The sequence below is a fragment of the Delphinapterus leucas genome, chromosome 7 (genome assembly GCF_059928025.1).
Source record: "Delphinapterus leucas isolate spDelLeu-1000000601 "Yukka" chromosome 7, BTC_Dleu_Yukka2, whole genome shotgun sequence".
Classification (NCBI taxonomy): domain Eukaryota; kingdom Metazoa; phylum Chordata; class Mammalia; order Artiodactyla; family Monodontidae; genus Delphinapterus; species Delphinapterus leucas.
Genome location: NC_143135.1, coordinates 89204123 through 89228515, shown reverse-complemented (window position 1 = coordinate 89228515; position 24393 = coordinate 89204123). Strand labels below are relative to the sequence as shown.

The window sequence follows — 24393 nt, the reverse complement described above, 5'->3', positions numbered from 1 at the left end:
GGGGCCCCTCCCTCCGCGGCTGCGCAGTGCGGACGGCGCCCGGCAGAAGTGCTCTCTGTTTCACCCTGCGACTGGGCTCCCTCTGCCGGCCTGGAGGCCGTAACAGGCGTTTCTTGCTATCTCAATCTCTTGGGAGAGCAAGCGCTCAGAGAGCTGGGTCCGCCTTAGAGCGGTCAAATAAGGTGGGTGGGGTCTTGGTGTACTTCATTTTTACGTCTGCTCAATGAGGTCCCTCTCACTCCCTTCTAGAAAGCCCTGGGTTGTAGAAACCTCCAGTCGCTGCTTACTCTGCGACGAGTCCCAGGGCCAGCCTACTCATAGCTTAAAGGGAGCAGAAATTTGAGTGCACGTGTGGGACCACGTGGCTTTAAGAAATGATACTACCTTTGGACTATTTGTAAAGATTCTTACAAAGGGAAACTCTCGAGCTGTCCTTATCATCCATATGCATGCATGGAGCCGTTTATCACTCTGGGTTGCTGCAGTATAAACACATGCACCCATGAACACACACACGTTAGCTATTCTCTGTCCAATGTAGACACCTCCAGAGTGAAAGGATCTTGTTTCCTCGCCATCTACTCATAAGTGGTGGCCAAACTACTTATAGTTCCCAGTACGCACCAGTGCATTTCTCGCCTACATTCATTCTTTCATTAATTACTGAATACCTACTGTGGCTGGCACTGTTCCAGGCACTGGAAAGGAGGGATAAAATCATGGGCGTGGTGGAAATATAAGCCCCATGATGGTTTCTCCCAGATGTCTCCTGTCTCCAGCTATATATGCTGTTTGTTGTGCATTAAATTATTAATGTGTAGCAAACTTCCTCACACGTTTTCAAATATTTTTCTCCTTTCCCCCACTGGGCTGTAATGAACTTTAAATAATTATAAACCAGAGATTTTTGAGATGGAAACTCAAAATCTAGTTCAGTCCTCTCACTTTACAGATAAGAAAACACAGACCCAGATAAGTGAATTATTTACCCAGGATCACTTATAAACAATGTTTCCCAGGCATTGACTGCATCAGAGATAAATACTATAACCATCAATGGTTACACAAACACTTCCCTTGTTCCCAATTCAGTTGAAAGAATCAAAATAAAATAAAAGGTAAAAGGTAGAAAGAATTTCTGAGAAATTGCTTTAGTTATTTGCTTTAGTAAAATATGTCACTGCATTTGCTGAGTTCTTGCTCTTTTATTAAAGCTAATTCTATGTAAAGGTACTCACCAAATTCACCCTCAGTCATCCTGTTATGCATTGAAATGTGTCCCCTCCAAAGTTAAATGTGTTGAAGTCCCAACCCCCAGTACCTCAGAATATGGCTTTATTTGGAAATAGTAACTTTCCAGATGTAACTAAGATAAGGTCACTAGGATGCACCCTAATCCCTTTTCCCCTCGTGCACCACATAGTTCCTTTCCTTGAGTCTCTGGACACTGTCCAGTGATGAGTTGGACTTAGGGAAAGGAACAGGCCCTGCCTAGGCTCTGAGCCTCAGTCATATGCTCATTCAATTTCCAGAACTTTCTGCATTGGATTACCAGGCATATACACCTAGATTATAAAATGTTGATCCTTTTTTGTCTTCTCCTTCAAGAACCGTATGGATGGCAGGGCCAAGGCAGAATTCAGGTATCCTTCGGTCAAAATCTTATTTTTATACTGCTAAAATGTTTGACCTTTACTCTCTGTGTAGTAGGATGGAGTAAAGGTTTATAAACAGAAGAAAGACATGATCAGAGAGACCTATGTACCTCCCAGATGTCCACTGGAGTCTTCTTCACCTTTCAGATCCAAATAAGATCTGGATCAAACTTCCATGTCTGATCTGGGGGAGTACAATGCCTTTTTGAAGACTTCTGTGAAACACCAAGGGATTTATGTTCTTATGGTTATCTCAGCCTCTAAGCTCCCGGCTCTGTTTAGGCATCTTCTATTCCGTACCTATTGCTATTGCTCTGTATCTCACCAACACAGACACAAAACTTAGAACCTTTATTTTATTGCCACAATGCAAACCCTGGCATGTGGCATTTGTATGTATGGAACCCTTTGCTAAGGTGAATAGGGTTTGTGATGTTTATAATAACTCTCAAGGAAAACTGAAGAGAAACTGACTATGTTGGTCCAGGACTGTGCCGTGAGCCTAATGAGTTCACACTGCCCCAAACTACATGTTTGGGGGGCTTCTCCAGCACCATTCAACATGCACATGGAACATGCACAGTTTAACTGGCCTGGGCTTGGAGTATAACTGAAGGAAAAGGGAACACGGTATTTTGACGTGAGGTTTAAATGACAGATCTAGGCTGATTTGGGCTGTTGGTAAAAACTAACGGGGTTGGGCTTCCCTGGTGGCACGGTGGTTGAGAGTACGCCTGCTGATGCAGGCGGCGCGGGTTCGTGCCTCGGTCCGGGAGGATCCCATATGCCGCGGAGCGGCTGGGCCTGTGAGCCATGGCCTCTGGGCCTGCGCATCCGGAGCCTGTGCTCCGCAGCGGGAGAGGCCACAACAGTGAGAGGCCCGCGTACCGCAAAAAAAAAAAAAAAAAAACTAACGCGGTTTAGACATGCAAAGATTATATGGTCTCTAGTGCCACCTGTTGCCCAACTAAATGAAGAACTACCAACTTTTTTTTTTTAAACATCTTTATTGGAGTATAATTGCTTTACAATGGTGTGTTAGTTTCTGCTTTATAACAAAGTGAATCAGTTATACATATACATATGTTCCCATATCTCTTCCCTCTTGCGTCTCCCTCCCTCCCACCCTCCCTATCCCACCCCTCTGGGTGGTCACAAAGCACCGAGCTGATCTCCCTGTGCTATGCGGCTGCTTCCCACTAGTTATCTATTTTACGTTTGGTAGTGTGTGTATGTCCATGCCACTCTCACTTTGTCACAGCTTACCCTTCCGCCTCCCCATATCCTCAAGTCCATTCTCTATTAGGTCTGTGTCTTTATTCCCGTCTTACCCCTAGGTTCTTCATGACCTTTTTTTTTTCTTAGATTCCATATATATATATATATTAGCATACAGTATTTGTTTTTCTCTTTCTGACTTACTTCACTCTGTATGACAGACTCTAGGTCCATCCACCTCACTACAAATAACTCAATTTCGTTTCTTTTTATGGCTGAGTAACATTCCATTGTATATGTGTGCCACATCTTCTTTATCCATTCATCTGTCGATGGACACTTAGGTTGCTTCCATGTCCTGGCTATTGTAAATAGAGCTGCAATGAACATTTTGGTACACAACTCTTCTTTTGTGTGTGTGTGGTTCGCGGGCCTCTCACTGCTGTGGCCTCTCCCGTTGCGGAGCACAGGCTCCGGACGCGCAGGCTCAGCGGCCATGGCTCACGGGCCCAGCCACTCCGCGGCATGTGGGATCTTCCCGGACCGGGGCACGAACCCGTGTCCCCTGCATCGGCAGGCGGACTCTCAACCACTGCGCCACCAGGGAAGCCCCACAACTCTTTTTGAATTATGGTTTTCTCAGGGTATATGCCCAGTAGTGGAATTGCGGGGTCGTATGGTAAGAACTACCAACTTTTCATTGTTCTCTGAAGAACTAGACACCTGGAGATTAGGAAAAAATGCCTGATTTTAACAACATCCCTCAAAACAACAGCCTCCCAAGGCTGAGCTGGGGGCAGGGTAGGAGGTGGAACTTGGTGGTTCAACTGCAGTGGCATCTGCTCTGGACAGCAGAGAAATAGCCAGTTTAGAAGGAGCCTCCAAGCATGACATCCTCTGTGAGTACCTTAGGACCAGTAGCAACAGGCAGGCTGTAATGGAAAAAACAAGGGGCTTTGCAGACCTATATTCGTATTCTACTAGCTATGGTTATCTGTATTTCCTCTCCCAAGTGTGGGAACCTCTGTTACCCACTTATCTGGTGGTGATAATCAGGTCTAGTTTTTCTTTCATGTAGTCTTATTACCTATAAGATATATCCAGTAAATATAAATTTAAAACTCTCTTCAAAAGGTTGTATAAACACTTGCTTAATGTTTTCAAGGAAGATCCCTAAGAAAATATAAAACCATAATTATCTCATGAATTCCATTTTTAATAGAAATTTTAAAACCAGGTGTCTATGGTTTGGAAGGTAAGGTGCACCTTTGCTCTCTCTTTTGTACAGAGCACATTCATTTAAAACCTAGTTCCCAAGCCTTGTGGATGTTCCATCAGATGGTCACGAAGGTGCCATGGAACCCGTAAGGCATTTGCACAGGCACCTCTGCTCGGCCCAGTTCTTCAAAGTTCTTGGCATCCAAGACTAGGAGAAAATTTCTTTCATTCTAGAAAAGGAAAGCCAATACTGAATATTCTCTCTTATTTTTTTTCTACAAAAAAATCTGTCTGTTTCCTCCAGTGGGCTGTAAAATTCCTAAGAGACTACATATTACTCATCTTCATGTCCACCCCCAGCATCTAGCACAGTGCCTTGCCTATTCATTCACTAAATGTTTGCAGAATGCTGAACTGAACAGAAAAGGAAATTACACCTGAAGAAGTACATATCTAGAGCAAAGAATAAGTTCTCTATATCAATCACCTTCATAGGATCTCTTTGGGTTTAAGGATCTTTTTACCTGCCCCTTTCAATCTCCTAAGAGACATAAAAATTCTTCTAAAATGAAATGCCTCCATTTTGTGTTACTTTGGAGCTGTTCAAAAGGTAGCATTGCAAGGCAGACTGAGATTTGCCCTGGTCTAATTACAGGAGTGGCAAGTACCTGGCATGAGGACCAAGTCCTCCTAAGCCCATGGCAGGCATTATTAATTGATCACAGCACTTTCCACATCTAAACCTTAAAAAGCCTCAGAATCCAACACCCCAGGTAGCCAGTAATAATTGATCAAAGCTGGTACTCAAAGTGAACCTACTGCCACAAGACTGCCCTAGACAAGAAGTTATATATCAACATTATTGGGACTTCCCTGGTGGTCCAGTGCTTAAGACTCCATGCTCCCAGTGCAGGGGGCCCAGGTTCGATCCCTGGTCAGGGAACTAGGAGCCCGGATGCCGCAACTAAAGATACCATGTGCTGCAACTAAGACCCAGTGCAGCCAAATAAATAAATAAATTTTTTTTTTAAAAAAAGATATCAACTTTTTTGAGACACTAGGTCAGCGCCTATCACGTTAGATTTTTGGGTCACTCTATTTATTTTATTTTAGTTTTTAGGTTTTTTTAAATATTTATTTATTTTGCCTGCACTGGGTCTTCGCTGAGGCATGCAGACTCTTTAGTTGCAGCATGCATGCGGGATCTAGTTCCCCGACCAGGGATGGAACCCGGGTCCCCTGCATTGGGAGCACAGAGTCTTACCCACTGGACCATGAGGGAAGTCCCTTGGGTCACTCAATTTAAATTGGCAGCACAGATGGTGGTATGAAATATTAGACTAGAATTCAGAAGTTTGGGATTTAAATACTGGCTTTACCACTATGAGATCTGATGCAAGTCTCTTTCAACTTCCTTAAGTTACAAATTCTACGTGTAAAATGGTACCCCACAAAGTTGTTTTGATGACTAAATAAGATAATATGTATGAAAGAGGTTTGTAAATAAATTCCTATGCAAATGTTAATTATTATTATGGTTCTAAAATAGAACTTTAAAACAGTAATAAAGTACTGATTATGATAAAAGGGTACCCAAATAATGAGAGGAAGAAAAGGGAGAAGGTGCCAAATTGGAATCAATATAAACCATCAACAGTATCACTAAATATAACCCTCAGAAGGCCCAGTGCTATTTCTCTTTCTGACGATGATGGAAATACATTTACCTGGTTGGGAGTGATCACCACAGAAAGAATAACCCCACCATCTTCTTCACTGGTTCCTGGTACTGGAACAAAAACAGGTTCTGAGGGATAAAAGCCATCTTCTCTCCAAACCTGTAAGTCCCCAAAAAAGTATTTGATAAAAGACTGGTTATGAACTGGAAGCTTTCTATAGTTATTGTCAGTCCCAGCATGAATTTGACTGTCAGTGCAATGGTCCAACAGTAGAAGAATCAGGCTTACTGAGTTAAATATAGGAGAGGGAGCTTTTGCAGCTGCAGATTCCATTATCATCAAACACAACTGGTGTAATTATAGTTTCCCATCAACTTGAAATAGAGGTGTCCCATGATTTCTCTCAAAATACTATCAAGCATAGAATTGTTTCTCTGGGCTTGTGGTTCATTTAGATTCCCTAGAGGGAACATACCCCTAATCTATGTGATTCCATGGTTCTCAGATTTAATAAAAGTAAGTGGCTGAGCTGCTTAAATATTAAAAAATCTCAAGACCTACCTTAAAAAAAAACAAATTAATTCAAAGGGCAGAATAGGTTTTTTAAGAGTTCAGAAAAGGAAAGAGAATTTCATTACCGTCAGTGTCTTGTTCACCACGTCAACCTTGATCAGAGAATCGCCCACCAAATGCCGAAAGCCACAGCCATAGAAGAACTGATACTTTTTGCCACTGAATTGGCCATAGTTGATCTGGGGAAATTCAACACCTCCTTCCTCTTCTAGGTCCTCAGGATATAGATTTTCATAAAAGCACAAAATCTAAATGAGGGCACAAAAGGATCTGTAGTGATTGCTTAATTCTTACTTTTTTCAGTGTAGGTCAGCGTGGGGCTAACACCCTATAAGAGTTTGTGACAGGGCTTGAAAACTGAGGTTCTATGTCATTTTTTAATATTGTTCCTCTTTTCATCATGTGTATGAACATATAAAAGATTATCTGGTTTTGTGACTAAGTTATCAAAGGGCATAGGAGGTAGAAGTGGGCTTTTATTCTACTAAAGCTGAGACATTGTTAGCTACACAATGATATGTAAGTGCAAATTATCTAAAAGGTGGGATGGTCAATTCCTATCTCAAATACTTAGACATTCCACAACCATTAGAAGGTTTCATATATTTGTTTCAAAACACAAAAGGGATAGGTAAATACACTGCTCACTCCCACCCAGAATTCTGTGGCTCTTTTGCAAGCCATGCTCCATGACCTTACCCTGCTCAGCTGAATGTTATAAAACTTACTGGGCACCAAACATTGTGGAGAACAGCCACACTACATAGCCACACTACTTTACCAGTGAATGAAGAAACACTATTGAGGATCAAAGTCTTAGTCTAATGTCCATTCATAGCATACCTTTCCATCAGCCTGTTTCACAGCCCTGGCTGAAGAATAGGTCAAGGGGCTGAGGTTCTTTCCCTCAGGGGCATTCAAACTGACATGTAAGGGCAAAACAAACCTTCGAGGGAAAGATCTGGCTACTGAATTATAGACCTGTTCAGGAGAGAGAAATAAACTGTTGAGAAAATTGTCATTCATAGAACAGCATGTCCCAATAACTGAGATCCAGTCAGTATTATTGGCATTTCTAAGTAATTGCATAAATGATCATTTTCATTCATTCATTTACTCAGCAAATATCCGCTGAGTACCTACAATAGGCCAAGCTCTGTTTCAGACACTGAGAACACAGCAGTGAACAAAACAGTCTCTGGCCTTATATTCCAGTGGAGAAAGAATGATAATAGATAAGACATATATGTTACTTAAGTAGTGTCAAATAAATAAATGATTATATAGCTCAAAGTCAGATAGTGATAAGTGCCAATAAGAAACACACTGAAGGGTGAGGGACTAGAGAGTAAAATGGGTGCTCCCTTCCTCAGGTTTGGTCCAGGAAGAACTCTGTGGAAATGGGCTAACTTAGCAGGCCTGGGTTGCTCAAACCCTGCACATTCTCAGGAAAGCCCTGTTTTCATGGCTGGTCCTTGGCCAGCACCTGGGAACGGAGCTCTTTGAATGTTCAGTCTCATAAGAGTACGTTCGCATGCCTGAGGCCTTGAGGCGCGCGGTACTAATTTGTTCTTATAGTTTATGCTAACAACGTGATTCATAATGAACACCTGCCTTCTCTATGGGGCTCTAGAACTTCAGTAATTGAGGTTACTCATGTAGGGGCCATATATGTTATGTGTTGATCCCCAACAAACACCCTGGACCGCCAGCTTGGGTGGGCTCCCCTGGCAGGCAACATTTCACACGTGTTGTCACAACGAGTTGCTGGAGGAATCAAGCATATCCTGGGAGAGGGCTCTTGAAAGCACGCACCTGGTTTCCTCCAGACTTCATCCCATGTACCTTTCTTTTTTTCTGATTATTCTGGGACCCATGAGCCCTCCTAGTGAATCATCAAAACAAAGAGTGGTTTGGGGGACCCCCAACACAGCATCTCTGCAGAGATGATGCTTAAGCAGGAGACCCTAATAAAATAAGTGTACTTTTTATGACAGTAAGAATGGCTTAAGCACATCTTCCTCTCTTGAAATATTGTAAGATGGGGAACAAACTATGCCATTTTCCCCCATATACCTAGCCCATATCATCTCCATAACATGCAGACATGTTTTTACTAAGTAAAGACTTAGTGCTATTTTTAAGCTTCATAAACAATTAGCTTTTAAAAATTTACTTTTAAATTTATGTAAACATTTTTGTCTTTTGCAAACCCATAGATGAACAAAAAGAGAGGGCCAATAATGGTGAGTTAGGCAATATGGATCAACTGTTTCCCTGAGAATGGATAGAAAGACTGGACAAAAATGTTTAAAACAGCTATTTGTGAAGGCGCTGGTGAGCTTAAAAAAGGTAATGAAGAACAACGGGGCATAGATTTGGAAGAAGGAAACCCACAGAAACTACACATTGGGGGCAAATTTTCCACTAAGGACATCAGCTGCTTTTAGCTGAAAGGCTGAGAAAATATAAAAGAATTTTTTATTAAACTTTTTAATTTTGAGATATATATTGCAGACCCACAAGCAGCTGTAAGAAATAATACAGAAAAGCAAACAACTGATTTTAAAATGGGCAAAGGACTAGACTAGACATTTCACCAACATATACAAATAGCCAATAAGTACATGAAAAGATGCTCAACATTATTAGTCATTAGGGAAATGAAAATCAAAACGACAATAAGATAATACTTCACACTCATTAGGATGGCTATTATAAACCAAAAAACAAAACAAAACAACAAAACAAACAAAAAAATCCAGAAAACAAGTGTTTGTGCAAATGTGAAGAAAGTGGAACCCTTGTGCATTGCTGGTGGGAATGTAAAATGGTGCATCTCCTGTTAAAAACAATTTGGCAGTTCCTCAAACAGTTAGATATAATAGAATTATCATATGATCCAGCCGTTCCACTTCTAGGTATATGCCAAAAAAGAATTGAAAACAAGGACTCAAACAGATACTTGTACACCAGTGTTCATAACAGCATTATTCATAATAGCCAAAAGCTGAAAACAACCCAAATGTCCCCCAACAGATGAAAAAACAAAAGGTAGTATATACATACAAGGAATATTATTAAACCTTTAAAAGGAATGAGATTCTGATACATGTTACAACATGGATAACCCATGAAAAGATTATGCTAAATGAAATAAGCCAGACACAAAAGAAAAAATCTTGTATGATTCCATTTATATGAGGTACCTAAGGCAAATTCATAGAAACAGAAAGTAGAATAAGGGCTACCAAGAGCTGGGGAGAGGGAGGAGATAGGGAGCTGTTATTTAATGGGTACAGAGTTTCTGTCTGGGATGATGAAAAAGTTCTGGAAATGAATAGTGATGTTGGTTGCACAACATCATTTATGTATTTAATGTCACTGAATTATACACCTAAAAATAGTTAAAATAGTAACTTTTGTGTTATGTATATTTTACCACATTAAAAAAAACAAACAATGCAGAGAGATCCCATGTATCCTTCATCCAGTCTCACCAATGATGACCTCTTACATAACAACACTACAACAGGGAAACTTACATGGATATAATCCACCAACATTATTCAGATTTCACCAATTTTATACACATTCATTTGTGTTTGTATGTGTGTGTGTGTGTATGTGTGTTTAGTTTTATGCAATTTTATCACATGTAAATTCATATGATCACCACCATACTCAAGGTACACAGAACAGTTCCATCACCACAAGGCTCCTTCATGTTACCCTTTTATAAGGATATTGCCATACCAACTCCCCCATCACTTGGCCCTACTGAGAAGAGATTTTGATAGTTTTGAGGAGCCAGAAAAATAAAAGTTGTAGTTCAAAGTCTCCAAGAAGGGGAAGCCTTGATAAACCTCTAGCTCTTTGGGTCAGGATCCCTTAGGCTGTACCCTAGAAGTAAAAATAAACAAAAATAGTCCAGCTCTTGCAGCAACTGTATCATGTTTCAAATTTTCTCAATCCCTATAACTAGATTAAGAATATCTTCAATTGATAATGTACCCTAGCCATCTGCCAGAAGCAAATGAAAATCTTCCCTAGAGGAAGATAACAGAGTCTCAAAATATCCCTCCTACAATTTTTCAAACACAGTATTCTGTATAGAATAAAAATTAGTCAGCACATGAGACGAAAAGAGAGCATGATTTAAAAAACAACAAGAAGATAAACAACAAATGATAGAAACAGAACCACAAGTGATCCAGATAATAGAGTTATCAGACTTTAACTATTCTGAATATGTTGGAGGAAATTATTTTAAATTGGGATTGAGAACTAAAATTTAGAGAACTAAAATTAAAAAAGAGAAGGGAATCAAAATTCTAGAACTGAAAAATGCAATGAGTTTAGGAACATAGTGCCTAGGTTTAACAGCAGAATATACACAGCTGAAGAAGAATGTTTGGGGCTTCCCTGGTGGGGCAGTGGTTGAGAGTCCGCCTGCCGATGCAGGGGATACGGGTTCGTGCCCTGGTCTGGGAAGATCCCACGTGCCGCGGAGCGGCTGGGCCCATGAGCCATGGCCGCTAAGCCTGAGCATCTGGAGCCTGTACTCCACAATGGGAGAGGCCACAGCAGTGAGAGGCCCGCGTACCGCAAAAAAAAAAAAAAAAAAAAAAAAAGAAGAAGAAGAATGTTTGAACTGTAAGATAGATAGGAAGAAAATACCCAAAGCAAGATACTTAGACCAAAGGATAGAAGATACTAAAAAGAACATAAGCAACAGAGGGTTAGAGTGAAAAGGCGTAGCATATGTGTACCGTAATCCCAGAAAGAAAAGAGAGAAAAGACTTACCAGATACAATATTTGAAGAAATAATAGGCGAAATTTTTCAAAACTAATGAAAGACATCAAACCACTGATTCAAGAATCCTTAAGGGGGCTTTCCTGGTGGCGCACTGGTTGAGAGTCTGCCTGCCAATGCGGGGGACACGGGTTCATGCCCCGGTCCGGGAGGATCCTACATGCCACGGAGCGGCTGGGCCCGTGAACCATGGCCACTGAGCCTGCACGTCCGGAGCCTGTGCTCCGCAATGGGAGAGGCCACAACAGTGAGACGCCCGCATACCACAAAAAAAAAAAAAGAATCCTTAAGGAAAAACATAGTAAAAATAAATCAAAAGAAACTCATACTAAAAAATATCATAGTACTAACTACAGAAAACCAAAGAGAAAATCTTTGCGGGGGGGTGGTAGTTCAACTTCAAAGGAGCAAAGCTTTAGACTGACAGCTGATTTCTTAACAGAAATCAGAAGACAATGAAATGATACCTTTAAAGTGTCAAAAGAAAATAACAACCTAGATTCTTTATCCAGTGGAAACATCCTTCAAGAAAGAAGGTAAAATAAAGACATTTTTCTGACAAGCAAAAACAGAGATTTCATCACCAGCATATCTGAACTAAAGAAAATACTAAAAGGTGTTCTTCAGTCAGAAAGAAAATGATTCCACATGGATGCTCAGAGAGGCTAGAAGGAATTAAGAGCAAGAGAAGGTACAGATGTGGGTAAATGGGTAGTATGGGTAATTATGACTACATAAAACAACATTAATAATAATGCCTTATAAGGGTTAATATAGAGAGAGAATTAAAATATATAAGAACAGTAGCATATAAATCAGGAGTAGAGTAAATGAAGTTAAAGTGTTCCAGAGTCCTTGCATTGTCTGGAAAGAATTAAAAGAACTGATTTATAATATACTGTGTTAAATCAAGGATGCATATTGTGATTTCTCAAATAACCACTAAAAGAATGTATAACTACCAAGCTAATGGTCAGAGGGTGGAGTGATGTTTGGGGGAGGGGAGGTGGAAATGAAATAATAAAATATGCTCAACTAATGTAGAGAAGGCAAGAAAGGAGAGAAAACAAGAACTAGTGAGACAAATAGGAAGCAAATAGTCAGATGGCATATTTAAACCTCAAAATATTAATGACTGGTTTAACTAAATGTGCCATTCAAAAGTCAAGAATTAGCACAGTGGGGCTTCCCTGGTGGCGCAGCGGTTGAGAGTCCGCCTGCCGATGCAGGGGACATGGGTTCATGCCCTGGTCTGGGAGGATCCCACATGCCACGGAGCAGCTGGGCCCGTGAGCCATGGCCGCTGAGCCTGCGCGTCCGGAGCCTGTGCTCCACAACGGGAGAGGCCACAACAGTGAGAGGCCCGCGTACCGCAAAAAAAAAAAAAAGAATTAGCACAATGGATTTTGTAAATGTATGTTGCTTACATGGTACATATTTAGAAAGGTTAAAAGTAAAAGGATGGGAAAGTTATAGCACGCAAACATCATGGCAAAAAGCATTACTTAGAGATAAATATTCAATAAACCGGGAAGGTAAAACAATTCTAAATTTGTATGCACACAGAGCACCAACATATGTAAATTTAAAATTAGCATAACTATGAGGAGAAACAGAAAAATCTATACTCCAAGCAAAAGATTTTAATATACATTTCATGTTATATGATAACTGATAGATAGAGATCAATAAGAATAAAGAAGATTTGAATAATATTATTTTAAAATATGACCTAATCAACATATATAAAACACTACATCCAAAATTTATTATTTTAAATGCACATAAAACATTTTTTTAAAATAATCTTTTCTGGGCCATAAAGCAAATCTCAATAAATTTCATAAACTTGAAATCATACAGTAAAATTAAGCTAGAAATCAATGGGAAAAATAACTAGAAAGATTTCCATTTGTCTGAAAGTTTAAAAATAATTTTCAAAGAAGAAATCTCAGTGAAAGTTAGAAAATACTTTAACTGAAAAGTAATAAAACATATCAAAACTTGTGGGATGCTCTGCTAGACAGAAATTTATCATCCCAAAGGTATATATGTTGAGGAGGGAAAGGTAGAAAAATAACAAACTATGTTTTATATCCTTAGTTAGAAAAGGAACACATTAAGTACAAAGAAAGTAGAAAAGGAAATGAAAATAATAGCATAAATTGATGAAACTGAAAATAAACACACATTAAAGATCAACTAAGCCAAAAAGTTGGTCTTTTGAAAAGCCTCATTAAATTGATGAGAACCTAGCAAGCCTAAAGGAACAAAAAAGACAGCACAAATAACCATATAAGGGATAAAAACAGGGGCTATCAATTAACCCTACATACATTTTTTTAAAACATAGAATATCATGAATAACATTTGGTCAACAAATTTGAAATTTTAGATGGCATTAATAAATTTGTTAGAAAAAGACTATTTACCAAATCTGACACAATAAGAAATAGAGAATCAGAATAACCCTATACTATTAAAGAAATGTAATTTATAATTTAAAATCTACCTATAAAGAAACTTACAGGCCCAGATGACCTTACTGTTGAATTATTCCAAACACTTAAGAAATAACGCCAATCTTATACTTTTCATGCAGAGAGTAGAAAAGAGAACAATTTCCTACTCACTGTATGAGATCAGCGAAACCTTAATAACAAAACCTAACAAGGGGGCTTCCCTGAGGCGCAGTGGTTAAGAATCCGCCTGCCAATGCAGGGGACATGGGTTTGAGCCCTGGTCCAAGAGGATCCCACATGCCGCAGAGCAACTAAACCTGTGCACCACAATTACTGAGCCTGCGCTCTAGAGCCTGCGAACCACAACTAATGAAGCCCACGCGCCACAACTACTGAAGCCCACGTTCCTGGAGCCTGTGCTCCACAACAAGAGAAGCCCCTGCAATGAGAAGCCCGCGCACTACAACGAAGAGTAGTCCCCGCTAGCTGCAACTGGAGAAAGCCCATGCGCAGCAACAAAGACCCAACACAGCCAAAAATTAAAATTAATTAATTAAATCTATCTTAAAAAGACTAACAAGGACATTATAAGAAAGAAAAATTACAGGCCAATCTTAATCATGAAATTGATGCCAAAAAATGCTAAATAAGATATTAGCAAAGCAAATCCAGAAATATATTAAAAATACAGTGCAACCAACTGGGATTCACTTCAGGAATAGAAGGTTAGTTTAACATTCAAAAATCAATCAATGGCTATTATAAACGTTTTAAAATCAATCAGTGTATCTCACCACATTTGTAGAAGAAAGGATAAGTCATGTCATTATCTCAACAGTGCAAAAAAAAATTTGATAAAATGCAACATCCATTCATGAGAAAAATTATTAGTAAATAAGCACATCAGCGCCATAGTGCATGATACGCTCCCTTTGTCTCTCCCCTTCAGTCTACAACCAATAACATAATGTTAGCTCAAGAAAGGTTCATCTGCTCGACACATTGGAAGGCTAGAGAGTTCCACACATTTGTACATCTAAAGGTGGGTGGACTGGAGCACACTGAAGAGGCAGAACTGAGAGGAAAGCAGAGGTGGTGCTTATAATCCCGACTCCCAGCTACAGTAGCTGAGCCTGCAGCCCCAGAGAACCCAGTAAGAGCAGGGGAGGCAGCACACATGACTCCGGCCTCCTGGCTGCAGCAGCACGCACAGCCGCAGGGAATCAAGCAACAGTGGCAGCGGGGCCTGTGACCCCTCCAGCCATGGAGGTGGCCACGACCCAGGCCCCTATCCACAGCTGTGGGGCCTGGGAACCCAACAACTCCAGACACAGCAGAGGCCCCAGCCACCCTGGCTACCCCCACTACCACCCTACCCCAACAGCAGCAGTGCCTGCAACACAGGCAACCCCAACATGACAGACGTCCCCATCACCCCGATGCCCGAGGCAGCAACATCAGCAGCAGCAGTGACACTGGCAGCAGCAAAGCACCAGTGACCCTGGAGGCATAAGGTATGAGAGGGAGGGCACCAGGCAACACCTCTCACAGAGGTGGTAGAGGGTGGAAAGTGCTGATTTTCAAATATAGCCACAGGCAGCTCAAGTAAGAGAAACCAAAAACTTGTGCCACCTACTTATGAACAAAAGAAAGGCCTCTAATAACTAACCTGTTGAAATGCTAGCATCTATTAAAAAAAAAAAAAAAAAGCTTTACCTAAATAAGAAAGGTGTTTGCTACTTCAAACGTGCTGGCTACATCAACTCATTAAGCACCATAAAAAAAAACATGGTAACACAGTATCACAAAAAGAAAAAGACAAATCTCCAGAAATCAAACCTAAACTCATGGAATATTGCAATCTAACCAGTAGAGAATTCAAAATAGCTGTCCTGAAGAAACTTGATGAGCTACAAGAAAACTCAGAAAGGCAGTTCAATGAGCTCAGAAATAAAACAAATGAACAGAAGAAATACCTTACCAAAGAGATTGAAACTATGAAAAATAACCAACCAGAAATTCTGGAGCTGAAGAATTCAGTAAATGAGATGAAGAACACGTTAGAAAGCACTGGAAATAGAGCAGACCATATGGAAGAGAGAACTAACAAGCTTGAAGATAGTTAGACAGAAGAGGAGAGGGAACTAAGATCTAAACAAATGAAAGAATTTCTACAAGAATTATCCAACTCTATTAGGAAGGGTAACATAAGGATAATGGGTATCCCAGAAGAAGAGTGGGAGAAAGGAGCAGAGAGTTTATTTAAAGAAATAATAGCTGAGAACTTCCCAAACCTGGACAACTGGATATCCAAGTCTCTGAAGCAAAGATAACAGCTAATTATCTGAATGCAAAAAGACCTTCTCCAAGATACATTATGTTAAAACTGTCAAAAGTCAATGACAAAGAAAAAATTTTAAAGACAGCCAGGGGAAAAAAAGATAGTAACCTACAAAGGAGCCCTCATTAGGTTACTGGCAGATTTCTCAGCAGAAACTCTACAGGTCAAAAGAGAATAGAATGACTTACTCAAGATATTGAAAGATAAAAACTGTCACCCAAGAATATTCTATCCAGCAAAGTTATCCTTCAGATATGAAGGAGAAACAAAGGCATTCCCAGACAAACAAAAGCTAAGAGAGTTCAGCACCACTAAACCTGCCTTTCAAGAAAGGTTGAAAGGAGCTCTTCTACCTGAAACAAAAAGGCGGAAGAACACAAAACTTTGAGTAAGGTCATAAACAGAATCAGAAAATTGCAACTCTGGACTTCTCTGGTGGCACAGTGGTTAAGAATCTGTCTGCCAAAGCAGGGGACATGGGTTCGATCCCTGGTCTGGGAAGATCCCACATGCCACGGAGCAACTAAGCCCGCAAGCCACAACTATTGAAGTCCGCGCGCCTAGAGCCCATGCTCCACAACAAGAGAAGCCACCGCAGTGAGAAGCCCGCGCACCATAACGAAGAGTAGCCCCTGCTCGCCGCAACTAGAGAAAGCCCACACGCAGCAACAAAGACCCAACGCAGCCAAAAATTAATTAATTAATTAAAATAAAACTATAGCAGAAAACAATTTACATTACATAATCCAAGGAAAAATTCTGCCTTGAACTGGTTATCAGGAAAAAGTAAATCCCTTCAAGCTAGATGAACTGATACACTTTTTTTAATCAAAGAATAAATATTATAGTCCATTTTACTATTCCTTCCAGGAAATGTAAGTATGTTTAGTGCCCAAGTGTAATAAGGAACTAATCACAAGTGCTTCAAAACATATTTCTCGGCTTTCTTTAACATACTTTTTATTTATTAGGTATTATGTAAATACATACTTCAAATTATTTTGAAATATTAAATAAATAAATTACAAAGCTGTATCTTCAATGCTTTAAAACCATTCTCCCTCCTTATTTACAAAAGAGGCAAGAGAAACAGCTAATTCCAAACCCAAAGCCAGAACTTGGCTAGATCAAAAATATTTTGACAACTCATGACAAAGCAAAGAATTTTACCTGATCAAGCTCTTTCCCAGTTTTCCTAAGATTCTGTAGTTGGTAAACTTCTAGGCTTCTTCCATCATCCTGACAGCACAAATCAATTATGACACAGCCCTGGTCCTCAAAGGCATTGATTTGGTGAAAAGTAACAAAAGGTTTACTGTAGTACATCCCTGGAAGAAGCTGCAGGGGAAAACACAAACAGTGAAAAATAGATATTTTATTTTATTACCTTTAGGGTACAGATCCGCAAAGCTCAAATTAAGAAGATTTCCCCCTCTTTAAGTGACAGGCTTGGTAGGTATAAAAACCAGAATTTGGAATGTGGAAGCAAATATGCTTTGATTTAAAATCATCTCATCTCATATTAATCAATGAACTGGGGCTATTTGATATAGACCAATCAACTGTTTCAACTAACTTTAAAGTTCTCACGAAATATGGCCCAATATTTTAAAGGATAAATAAATCTTAGGCTCTTAACTAGGTGGTTAAATAGAAAATACTTCTATTAAGAATTTATGATTGGGCTTCCCTGGTGGCGCAGTGGTTGAGAGTCTGCCTGCCGATGCAGGGGACACGGGTTCATGCCCCGGTCTGGGAAGATCCCACATGCCGCGGAGCAGCTAGGCCCATGAGCCATGGCCGCTGGGCCTGCACGTCTGGAGCCTGTGCTCCTCAACGGGAGAGGCCACAACAGTGAGAGGCCCGCGTACCGCAAAAAAAAAAAAAAAAAAAAAAGAATTTATGATAAATTAAGTGACTAATCCTTTGAAAAATGCACTCATTACTAAAATGGGATTTTTTGGTAATGAAATTAGGGTACAGTAAATTTAGGATACTAGTTCTTTAGAGAGGTTTAAAAGTAGACAAATACAATAGTGCTATTAATCAGGAGTATATAGAAAGATATTTAACTAATATGCTTTAGACTTTGGTAGGACTATCATATTTACATATCAAGAAATCATAGAAGCAGCTAATAAAAATATCACTGCAAAAGTTACAGAAGACCTCTGCATGAACAATATCCTCTTTAGCAAATACTATATGGAAAAATCCATGCTAAAATGCTAAAAGGATTTCCTAGATGTCATTTTAATTGAATCAGATAATTTAAAGGATAAAACCATTTCCTACAATTTTCTAATATGCAAAATCCACTGTACTAATTAATAAATAACTAGCCCTACTTATGGAAGAAGGTAATATCCTTGATTAAGAGTGTCTTATGTAAGTAATGCCCAGTGAAGGCAAAAGTCAATCACATGAAAATTTGCCTTCATGTCCAATCATTTTCACAATAAATACACTCAAAATTCTCCACCTGACCAGTGTGCTTATCCACCACATGAAACCGTGTATTATACTGGGGTTCCCAGCTTATTCCATCTGAAAATGCCTTTCCCCGAATTTTAGAAGTGATGATTTTCCACAGATTCATCTTTAGAGGCTGTTCAGTGAAGACAATGTAGTTCCTTGTCATTCCTAAAAGGTTCAAGCAAACAATAAAATGTTATTTGGCAAACTAGAGTTGTCTGAAATGTGACAGTTTGGGGACTTGTCTGAAGGCTTGGACACATTACTGCTGACCTAAACAAATACCAGTCAGAAATAATTCTTCATCATTTCCCAGCTTTGCTATATTTATTTTCTGTTCCTACATAAAAACAGGAACTGCTTAGAATAGCTGGGGTTGAATGCCCTCAACTTGCTTTTTGTCTTTTTCTTTCTTTCTTTCTTTTCAAATTGTTTTGGTTTAGGAACAAAGAAGCATTATATTAAAGTGTCATTTATGATCTGGACCTGTATTCCTTAATCCTTTTGCTATTTATACTGGAGGTAACAATCCAGGAGCAGATTGGCTATAAAAGTTTAGGATGCAGAAGATAAATATTCTGAGAAAAAGCTGAAGCAATCTACATGGAATATGAATTGCCTCCCCCAAAATATAATCAAAGTCTTTCCTGTATGATTATTATTTGTGGTCTTTAAAGTTACCTAAAATATTGAATTCTGTCAATTTTTTATGGTCATATTGTTTTAATTAAGACTTTATATTTTGGAGCAGTTTTAGGCTCACAACAAAATTGAGGGGAAGGTACAGAGATTCCCCATATACCACCTGTCCCTAAACACGCACAGCCTCCACATTATCAATTTCCTCCACCAGAGTGGTCCATTTGTTACAACTGATGAACCTACACTGACACATCACGATCACCCAAAGTCCATAGTCTCTGTTGTGGAAACATACATAAATGTAATTTTTTCCTTTGTATTTAGATATTCAATGACATACAACATAATACAAAACAAACCAGAGACTGATTTCTATGACTAGGGGTTACTCATTGTGTAATGCTGGAGCAGGGGGCTGAAGGGAGAGGCTGTTCTCCATAGAGAACTGAAGTGGAGTTAGCGCTGGGTGACTAAATCTCAGCCTGACTCAATGCGCTGGGAAGGGACCAATGATTTCTTAAACTGACAACTATTTCCTAGAGCAGTCAATTAATTAAAAACTTTAAAATTAATTGGTGTTTCCAATTAATTTTTTAGTAATTGTTTGTATTAAAATATCTTTTCAATCAGTCAGTTGGCTAGGGTAAGAAGTACGTGACTAAACAGAATGAACTTAATTGGCATTAAAATGCAACCTTCGTCTCTTATCACCATACTCTAATAAACTGTATTAACACAGTACTTGCTAAAATTAGTCCCTCTGCAACAGTAACATTAAGGCAGCCCCCAATAAAATTTGCCTTATTTTTGGGCTCACCAAAGCTGTGGTAGTAAGAAGGTTTCATCCTCTCTGCAGAAGCAATAGAACATATCACCTGGGCTCCATGGATTGTCTCCCCAAGGTCTACTTTCTCTGGAGGAACCCGAATAACATTATAGCAAGAACCTGGAAAATGGAAAGTCCTGTCTTAACTGTTTTACATTCATTTTAAGAAAAAAGATAAGCCTTGCACTTGTGAACTAGGCAAAAGCAGTTAAGAGATTTATACAATATGCATGACACCCATATTTCTTTTTTTTAAACATCTTTATTGGAGTATAATTGCTGTACAATGGTGTGTTAGTTTCTGCTTTATAACAAAGTGAATCAGTTATACATATACATATGTTCCCACATCTCTTCCCTCTTGCATCTCCCTCCCTCCCACCCTCCCTATCCCACCCCTCTAGGTGGTCACAAAGCCCCGAGCTGATCTCCCTGTGCTATGCAGCTGCTTCCCACTAGCTATCTATTTTACGTTTGGTAGTGTATATATGTCCATACCACTCTCTCACTTTGTCACAGCTCATCCTTCCCCCTCCCCACATCCTCAAGTCCATTCTCTAGTAGGTCTGCGTCTTTATTCCCATCTTACCCCTAGGTTCTTCATGACCTTTTTTTTTTTCTTAGATTCCATATATATATGTTAGCATACGGTATTTGTCTTTCTCTTTCTGACTTACTTCACTCTGTATGACAGACTCTAGGTCTATCCACCTCACTACAAATAACTCAATTTCATTTCTTTTTATGGCTGAGTAATATTCCATTGTATATATGGGCCACATCTTTTTTATCCATTCATCTGTTGATGGACACTTAGGTTGCTTCCAGGTCCTGGCTATTGTAAATAGAGCTGCAATGAACATTTTGGTACATGACTCTTTTTGAATTATGGTTTTCTCAGGGTATATGCCCAGCAGTGGGATTGCTGGGTTATATGGTAGTTCTATTTGTAGTTTTTTAAGGAACCTCCATACTGTTCTCCATAGTAGCTGTATCAGTTTACATTCCCACCAACAGTGCAAGAGTGTTCCCTTTTCTCCACACCCTCTCCAGCATTTATTGTTTCTAGATTTTTTGATGATGGCCATTCTGACTGGTGTGAGATGATATCTCATTGTAGTTTTGATTTGCATTTCTCTAACGATTAATGATGTTGAGCATTCTTTCATGTGTTTGTTGGCAATCTGTATATCTTCTTTGGAGAAATGTCTGTTTAGGTCTTCTGCCCATTTTTGGATTGGGTTGTTTGTTTTTTTGTTATTGAGCTGCATGAGCTGCTTGTAAATTTTGGAGATTAATCCTTTGTCAGTTGCTTCATTTGCAAATATTTTCTCCCATTCTGAGGGTTGTCTTTTGGTCTTGTTTATGGTTTCCTTTGCTGTGCAAAAGCTTTGAAGTTTCATTAGGTCCCATTTGTTTATTCTTATTTCCATTTCTCTGGGAGGTGGGTCAGAAAGGATCTTGCTGTGATTTATGCCATAGAGTGTTCTGCCTATGTTTTCCTCTAAGAGTTTGATAGTGTCTGGCCTTACATTTAGGTCTTTAATCCATTTTGGGTTTATTTTTGTGTATGGTGTTGGGGAGTGTTCTAATTTCATACTTTTACACGTATCTGTCCAATTTTCCCAGCACCACTTATTGAAGAGGCTGTCTTTTCTCCACTGTATATTCTTGCCTCCAGCTATTGTATTTTAATGTCCACAAATGGTTCCCCTCTAGCTCTCTGAAGTTGAACTCAATCCCATCTTCATAGGAAACGATAAGGTAGCAGCTAGGAATATCCTCAAATTCTATTTGTCCTTCTTCCCACTCCCCAGCTCCATAAACTACAATCTCCATTTGTACCCATGTCCAACTCCTTCCTTTCAGTGTTCTAGATCCCTGGGGTCACTTTGGGTCCCATCTCATCCTGTCTCATCAACATTCATTCATGCAGTCATTCATCTGACTATTACTACTTCCTCAAGTTACCCACTCCTCTAGTAGCCTTTCCTGACTCTTCCCCACCCAAAGGCATTTGGTGTTCCTCCTTTATGCTTTAATTATATCCTATACTATCATAGTACTTATCTCATTGTACTATAATTTTCTGCTTATTTATCTGTTTCCTACTAGACTGAGCTCTTCTGGAGCAGGAATTGTGTCTGATACATCTTTGTATCTTCAGTACCAAAAAATGACTTGGCATTTAGTAGGTACACTATAAATAACTACTGACAGATTAACTAACAACATATGTTTGTTAAATCACTCAATGAATGAACAAATATTGAGGTCATATTGAATTATCTTCCTAGTGTTAGAAGTGCCAATGTAGGTCCTGAAGAACTTAGGTAACTTATAGAGCTTCGCAATCACTAAGCTTCCTTTGGAACAAGATAACCACACAGTTCCCTACTCATTATCGGCAACTACTTACTGAGTGTCAACTATGTTCTAGGCACTCTTGTAAGAGTCCTAAGTACCATATCCTAAACACTTGTATACAGCAGTGTACAAAATAGACAAAAGGCTCTTCATTTATAAAGCTCAAATTCTAAAAAAAATCATACAATAAGTAAAAATATAATGCATCAGATGATGAGAAGAACTATATTGAGAAATAAACCAGGGAATGGGGATTAGAAGTGAGTGTATAAGGATGGGGGCTACTGTTTGCAATTTTAATTACGGTGGTCTGGGAAGGTTTCACTAAGAAGGTGACATTTGAGTAAAGACCTGAAAGAAGTGAGGAAGATAGCCTTGAGGATATCTGGGAGAAACGCATTTCAGGTGGAGAGAAGATCAGATGCAAAGATTCTCAGCCAAGAATAAGTTTGGAGTGTTCAAATAAGAGCAATGAGGCCAGTGTGGCCCTATCCATAGTAAGCAAAGAGAAAATTCTAGATGAGGTGGGGTGGGTTAAAAGGATAACTGGCTGATATGCTAAGAATAAACTGAAGTGGGGCAAGGGGAGAAGTAAGGAGACTAGTTAAGAAGCTACTACAATAATTCAAATGAGAAAGAATGGTGGCCTAAACCAGAGTGGTGGCAATGGAGGTGATACGAGGTAGTCGGATTTTTGATATATTTTGAAGGCATTATTGAAATTACTTTTTGACCCATTAGATGTGGATGTGAAAGAGGTATAAAAAATGATTCCAAAGTTATCATCTTAAGCAAGTGGAAGGACAGAGTTACCATCAACTGACATAGGGAACATTTTAAGCAGAGAAAGTTTAGGGGGAAAGATCAAGAGTTTGGTTTTTAAAAAATTAATTTTGTAACATCTATCAGACATCTTAGTAAAAACACTGAGTAAGCAACTAACTGATGGGGAGGTCTAGGTTAGGACATTATATGTTTTGAGAACCAATTATAAATAAAACGCCATGATTTATACAGTGATGGGTTATAAAAGAAATGAAAGACAAACTCTAGAGTTCCAAGAGTACCATACTACTATCTAACTGTTTATGTATTTTAAATTAGTACTTAAAACTAGCTGGATTAATGTTTAGAGGATTTTTTTAATTTTAAAAAGCCTTTTTAAAATACCTGGAAAGGTAGAAATTATTAGCAAGCACTTTATTTACAAAGAAAATCACTAAATTTCCCCCAAACGCATACTATCTAGTAGAGCTCCCTGCAGCTACATGCACATTTGCATTCCAGTTTAAAAATTCATCACTGAACCAAATAATCAAGTAAGAAAGAAGTAAATCCAGTTTTAGTTGAGATTAGAAGATCAAGAGAAAAAACTTCTGTCTCAGCAATTGGATTAAGTGACAATTACTCAATTCACTAAACTTGAACACTGCTAGTTAATGAACTGTCCTAACTTCAAGTCTTGAAGGCATGAGCAGAGCAGACAGACACCCAGGAAACACCCAGCAGAGAGCTGAATGCCTAAAGGAATGACCTGCCCAATACTGTGAGCCTAACTCTGGGAGACTCTTCAGGACTTTGTATAAACATCAAATTGAGGCAAAATAACAAGCACAGCCTCTGATGATTTGTGGCAAGGTTTCTCAAAGATTCATGGGCCACTTGCACCAAAATCACCTGGAGATCTTGTTAAAATGTACCAAGATAAGGAGTGAAAGCGTAGTTACAATGCAGATTCTTAACCCTTTTTCAGGTCTAGTGAACCAGAATCTCTGAAGATGAAGCCCAGTGATCTACATTGCTAGGAAGCATTTCAGATGGTTTTTAGGTGCTCTAAAGGCTGAGAATCACTGATATAATGACTATTTATTTTAGAAAAATAATTAAGAATGGTTAAACAGTATTTCTCATATTATGAACTAGTTACAAAGTTATCTACTTGGGTATTAGAGTTAGTTTATTAAGAAATAAATTTTTTATGATCAAAAAAGATGCATGGACAAAATACTACTGAGTCAGTTTACCCATTTGCTGAAAGATTTTACCTAAAAAGATGTTTGCTGTCTCCTATAACAGCTTTGAAGAATACATCCCAACCCGAGGTCAGGTAACAAAGAAGA

The 24393-nt window shown here is 39.2% G+C and overlaps 1 protein-coding gene across 2 annotated transcripts in view; it reads right to left on the bottom strand.

The window, feature by feature from the left end:
- Nucleotides 1-2482: 2482 nt before the first annotated feature.
- The window catches only part of BCO2 (beta-carotene oxygenase 2), a 47357-nt gene continuing 25446 nt past the window's right edge, over nt 2483-24393 (bottom strand). For both annotated transcript variants that reach the window (XM_022559190.2, XM_089915540.1), the window contains 7 exons: nt 19898-20026; nt 18446-18606; nt 17134-17301; nt 7187-7324; nt 6409-6591; nt 5819-5929; nt 2483-4321 (listed from right to left, as the gene is read on the bottom strand). In XM_022559190.2, coding sequence (XP_022414898.2) covers nt 4208-4321; nt 5819-5929; nt 6409-6591; nt 7187-7324; nt 17134-17301; nt 18446-18606; nt 19898-20026 — 1004 coding nt within the window. In that variant the 3' untranslated portion in view covers nt 2483-4207. The remainder of the gene's footprint in view (nt 4322-5818; nt 5930-6408; nt 6592-7186; nt 7325-17133; nt 17302-18445; nt 18607-19897; nt 20027-24393) is intronic.